Source organism: Monopterus albus, unplaced genomic scaffold, assembly GCF_001952655.1.
Source record: "Monopterus albus unplaced genomic scaffold, M_albus_1.0 scaffold172.1, whole genome shotgun sequence".
NCBI classification, from domain to species: domain Eukaryota; kingdom Metazoa; phylum Chordata; class Actinopteri; order Synbranchiformes; family Synbranchidae; genus Monopterus; species Monopterus albus.
In genome coordinates this window covers 2216345-2222520 of record NW_018128052.1, presented here as the reverse complement: position 1 = coordinate 2222520, position 6176 = coordinate 2216345, and the positions used below count along the sequence as shown (strand labels likewise).

Below are 6176 nucleotides of genomic sequence, written 5' to 3'. Positions count from 1 at the left end.
ATGTTCATTCCTCTCCTCTATATACTGACAACTACAGCATACAAAAATCATTGCAGCAGCTCCATGTTGGTTGTATAGAGTCAGTGTTTCTGGCCATCATACTTCCACCCAGCAGCCCTGCCTCCACAGGATTTATTTTGCAGGCCTGTGCTGTATGTGACTTAAAATCCTCATAATCTCTGATGTAAATGTCGATCACACTGCAGAGCTCACAGGCCTGAGGACCTGTCAGACAAGTTTACAAAGCCACGGTGCACGCACACCTCCCCACACCATAAGCTGCTTACTACATAACAATGGTTTATTATCACAAAACATGAGTATCTTTCTGTTTTAGTGGGTGACATCGTTTTGTCTAACCACCTCCTCTCTCTGGGCACGAGACGAGGGGAAATCTTAGCTGCAGTTGGACGCGCACTGTCAAATAACGCGTGCACGCCCCTTGCTTTCCACTTGCGTGGGACAAAAATTGGAATAACTTTTTCGGACGGAGGTCCCTGTGGTCCAATTCTACATTACAGGACTGTTACCTCCTGCCAGATGAGTTCGTTGTCACTGCAGACAGAAAGACTACAGCTGGTCGCAAGCGTCGTTTTTTATTGTTTACCTATTCTGCCCTGGCTGCGTGCCGCCGCCGCCGCCGCCGCGCTACAAATACATATTTGACAGCTCGCTGAAACAAACGGGAATGACAGGGGGAGAAAAACAAGAACCGGTGTCGTTACCCTCGCTGCCCGGGTAATGCTGAGGTCTTTCATCACTTCTTCAAACGCCGCTGTCTCCTCCGCCTGCTTCTGGTTATGTAAAGCGATTTTCTCGCTGAATTTCCGCGGATTGTTCGAAGTCGCCATGTTTCGCTCGTCTGCTCCGTTTTGCTTCGGTGGTCAGTGTCAAGGTAACTGGAATGAGGACACTGAACTTCCGGCTACAATGTTGAAATAAATGTAACAGAACATCAAACAGTTCATCAACAGTTGTGTTGCGCTTTTGACCACCAGAGGTCAAAAAAGACACACATAACTACTGCCCTGACACACCAGCAGGTTATCGGGTAATCATGGCTAAAGTGTTAGCAAACTTAGACCTACCTATGCTAGGCCACACTCATAAGGCACATCCCTCTGACCCAAAGTTACTGGCCCTGTATGTCGTTGAGGGACGTTTATGACTTGTGATATAGGGCTTTATAATTATAGTTGACCTGACTTGGCTATATCTTCAGTGTGCTTAAAGGGTAATGCTCTATAGGCTAGTAACCACTCATTAGCTCTGCTTCTTTGCTCTTTTTGCGCTGGCCTGGGAAGACATCAAACCTTCAGCTTGTTCACTGGAAATTCCTGAATACAGTTTCATATTATTATGTATTTTGTCCTATGTTACTGTATTGCATTTTTATTAGCAGTGAGACCTGGTCACACCCCATAGCTTGTATATGTAGCCTTTTCATGGGTGTTTTCACAGCAGATACACGAGGACCTGTTACAAAAACCGAGTAGTAAACTTCTCCTGTGAGCAGCACAACAACAGGAGCCCTAGCTAAGTGGAATGCAGCCTTCGTTAATTAATATTATGAATTACAGCTGTACTTTTCCACATATGACACATGAACGTATCTGCTGTTAAAAAGCTTAATTAAAATCTTCAAAGACCCTGTGATAAACCGGCGACCTGTCCAGGGTGTACCCGGCCTGTCACCCAATGTCAGCTGGGATTCCTCTCCCCAGCAGCTGTATAGATAATGGATGGATGGAAATCTTCAGAGAGCTACACAACTGGGTGGTTGGTTGACCTCAGCTGGTCAGAGACAAATGCCTATTAAGGTATCAGAGCATCTGACAGTCGGTGCAGCTGGTCACTTCTCCGTTGCTTGGTCAGGTTTTTTCTGCCCAACCAAACGATTTGCTGATGCCGGGACATATGGGGATTGTGTGCTTTTATTTTGAAGCCCAAACATTGAGATTTCCGGTATCCTTCGGGTTGTCTCCGGCTGAATTAACACAGGCCCTCGGTGAGGCTTGGCTTGTTCACGTCGCTGCGCGGGGGTGTACTGGAGGCGCACCGCACATCTGGACTGCGGAACATACACAAGGTCTCACTTTTCACCAGGACACCAATTTGTACGTGGCATTTTTCAATACCTAATAATTTTATACGGCAGAATATAACATTATTATTGCTTTTTAAAAATTATTACACCTAAATTGGAGGTTGTGAAAAAACGTGTCAACCTAAATTCAGCATATATCACCTTTTTACCTTCCTTGTGTGGGTTGGCCAAAATATTCATGGCCTCCTGTGGTGCGCCCTTGATGACTGAGATTAAATACTGTCACAACACTGTCTTTTCTGCTGAGTAGACACACAAGGTGAATGGACTGCACCCTCCTATTTGAGATGTACCTATGGAGACACATGAGCTCTTGGCTAAAAGAGAAGGAGGTGGTGACACATATTTGTTAGGCCTTCTCTCCAGTGAATTCATGTATCAATCAAAAGAAAAAGATCTCTGCATGTCCATTCTTGTTTTTAACTGCAGCAGGAGCTTCATTTTCACCAGTTACTGCAGCAGCCATGAAAACAGCTGCCTGCACAGCACTAAGAGGCCTGTGAGTTTTTTTTTTTTTTTATCAAGCTCAGGAAAAACACCTCACACGCAAACTCACATTTATAACATAAAACAACTCAAGCGCTTGTTTTATTGAGAGGCCACAATTCCTCATCTTTTTTTCTGTTTTGTTTTGTTTGCACAGACACTGAAGGCACAGTGGAGCTCTTTCACCTGCCATTCACGAGGGTAATTTGGTTGTAAAGTAACCATGGCAACGTGGAAAAAGCAGTGGCTCCAGGGCAAGTGGAGGGAAGGAGTCTGTGTGCAGGATTATTCTGTTATTGCTGGATAAGCCTCTGGTGGTGGTGGTGGTGATGGGAGAGTGGAGTGTCTTTGAGTTAAGTCTGTTATTGTTAATGTATTGTTAATGTTTATCTTATGCAAACATACTGTACTGCACTATATCAGGATCTCACAGGGTGAAAGTAGTGAGCAGCAGAAAGGAAAGATTTCAGTTCATTTTATCAGTTAATCCTGAAAGTCTAAATGCCTCCGCTGTGGTTTTTGTTCTTCTTTTGCATTGCTAAACCACAATTTTCACTCATTTTAGATTTTCATTTTGGTATTTGTGGTGTGCTGAGGACTAGTAGCACATTAATAGATGTATGTGTGATACTGCGTGACAGCCTGTGACATGTGGGTTATTCTATGATGAGGAGGAGCTTAGTGACATCTAGCACTTGACATTTTGTTAGAAGTGGGTAAACAACAATGCACACTATTATCCTGAACAGACCAGCATTTCTGTGTCACCAACAATAGTTGACTTAAATCAAATTTATAATCCAGGTGAGTCCACTAATAATACACACACATAAAAACACCCCATATCAATTACATTCTGATTAAATAATAAATAAATGAAATCTCTGATTGGTTAGAGGTCAATCCCACTCAAAACCTTTTAGAAGCTAATATTTCTGGACTGCTGCCAGAGCTGTTCAGTGGGTCACAGGAGGCTTTGACAGCACCTCTCCACATTAAGACGAGTTTTGGACCAGATTTCTACAACAAAAATATTTGAAAAAAGTTACATCTTTAATGCCAGAAGTTTTAGTACCAGTATGTGTTGCCAAAGGTTTCCACAGAGCAGAAATTGTCTCTGACATTATCTGACAACCTTTCATGTGTGAGCTTTGTTAACAAGCAGTAGAACAATCTCCAGTATAATTATAAAACTGGCAGAAAGAATCCATCATCTCATATTCTTCAAATTCTGCAGAACATATAATCAAAGTACACCAACAGTAGCTTATGGCCTAGGGAGTGAAGCTGACACCAGGGGGAGGTAAAGGTCCTGTTGAACTAGACGGTCAGTGAGAGTACTTATAGCAATACAACACTATACTGAGTATCTCACAGTGCTTATCTAATTTCATTCTGTTAGGTATTTTTTTAGTCAGATAAAAATTAGTTAGATACTTGTTGTATTAGAAATGTCTTTAGTGTAGACAGGATGTCTAGCTCAGGCTGGTAAGTGCTTACTCATTTCCAGGAGTTACTCCAGGTTGTTTATGCTCCAGGATAACTAGATAGAAAGTGGCTACTGTATGATATGTTTAGCCGTAATTGTAATCATAATATTTTCTTATGTTTAATATCATGACATGTCACTAGATGTCATGTCAGAATGTCCTGTATGTTCTTAGATACATACTACTTAATCAACACTCACACACATTGATTTTCTCCATGTTTTGACTACTGCTACGGTCAGCTGTGAAGCTGGCATATCAGGTGACGCCACGGTTTGACGTCGCTGTGTAGAATGGAGTTAGCCCAAACCAGATATAATGTACAGGCCTGATGGGTTCGGGGTCTTTCATTCTTCATCTGCCTGCGAGCAGGATTGGAGGTGGAAGATACCTGGACGTGTAGTGTTAATTTTACCTGTGATCTTTTGGATAAACCAGCACGGTTATTTTTTATATCCAAGTGGTCTGCCTCGTCTCTCTGAGTTCCTGGTTAAAAGAACTGGAAAATATCTTTCAATTCTTTTCACAAGAAACTTTGACTTATGTGAAAATTTATATCATTACACAACTCTTTAAAAATAACTGTATAAAGGTCAACAAAAGGTTTGACCCTTTTCAGCCACAAAGTATAAGAAAGACCAATTTGAATTCAACTTTCTATTGTTTAGAATCAATTATTGTTTAGTCAAGCTCAAATTCCAACAGTTCCAGGGCTCATGTTGGAAACTTGTCGATTGAGTCATAAAAGTCAGTTTGACTGAAATTCTGCCATTGTCAGCAGCTGTCTTTTTTCAGAAAGGGCTTTTACAGGAAACCTTCTGATTTCAGCTCTTTGTTTAGCCCAGTTCCAACAAAAAGGGAACTTCATGTTTGCAAGAGAAACTTCATGACTTCACTTTAGACTCGGACGTTGAACCACAGCTCTGAAGTCTCGTAGGGTAAGATCGTTGAAAACTGCTTGACCTGGATCCTCAGATCAAATTACAGCAAAGCATTTGAAGTTTGCAACCCCTAAGGTTGCAGCACTGTTAACCATTTGTTTTACTGGTTTTATGACCCAGTTAAAGGGGCAGTATTACAAGAATTTTGGTAAACTGGTATACAAATCGGAGTATGCAGGTTTGGTGGGGCAACAGTTTTTACTTTCAGCTGCCCTTTTTAACTTGTACATAAATGATTTATCAGAGGAACTAAGGGCCTGTGAGATGGGCTGCATGGTTGGTAATAAATACTTTAGCAAATCATTATATGTATGCCGATGATCTGGCCATACTCTCTTCTAGCAGTGCTGGGTTTCAACTTCTACTGAACATTTGCTCAGAATATGGAGTCAAAAATGATGTGCATTATAATCCTAAGAAGAGTGCCATCATGATATGGAGAGTTACAGGCGATCTGCACTATTTATTTGTGTTAAAAGTGACCCTTAAGTAGTGGGTAACATTGTGAGCAAGGATGCATTAGGAATCACTACCAATGAGGTCCATTAAGCAATCATGCAAGATCTTTCCATTTGTCAGGACAATGTTAGATATTTGTGATAAAATTAAATACCTGGAACACTATTACAGATCAGTTCACTGGTGATGATGACGGATATAGGCAGAGATGCATGCAATATGCTAATGGTGCAGTTATTGCATAAGGTATTGTGGTGCAAATGACATGTTTTGTAAGGCAGAAGTTAGGTCCTTACAGGCCTTGTTAAGAAAATCGATTTACACGTTTATTTGTCACTTGAATGACTCCTTTAATGTTATCATTATGTCAGTGACAAATCTGGGAATGAGCACTGAGCGATACCAGTCTGTCATGTGGAAACACTGGTATGAATGTTTTTTAAGGTTGTGTTGAGTTCTTGTTGTCTTTGGTTTTGTTTAGCTTTTTTGTGATGTGTGCCTTTTAATGGATTTTTAAAAATCTCCTAATAAAGATGATATTTATGACTAAATGCTCAGAGAATGTCAACTGCAGTGCAGTAGTATGAGTAATGTCATCACTAAGTTTGATTCATCAACTTTTACACTTGCAGATCATGACTGTCAATAACACCCTGGAAACACCTTGTGTTCCTGGAAACGGCACTGACGAAT

The 6176-nt window shown here is 41.2% G+C and overlaps 1 protein-coding gene across 5 annotated transcripts in view; it reads right to left on the bottom strand.

Annotated features, from left to right (window-relative positions):
* crtc1a (CREB regulated transcription coactivator 1a) overlaps positions 1 to 1134 on the bottom strand; it is a 14822-nt gene extending 13688 nt beyond the window's left edge. For 2 of the 5 annotated variants that reach the window (XM_020616094.1, XM_020616097.1), the window contains exon 1: positions 726 to 1032. In XM_020616094.1, coding sequence (XP_020471750.1) covers positions 726 to 851 — 126 coding nt within the window. In that variant the 5' untranslated portion in view covers positions 852 to 1032. Of the gene's footprint in view, positions 1 to 725; positions 1036 to 1088 lie in introns of those variants that run through there. The other 3 variants (XM_020616093.1, XM_020616096.1, XM_020616095.1) reach the window with 3 other exon arrangements.
* Between the last annotated feature and the right edge of the window lie 5042 nt (positions 1135 to 6176).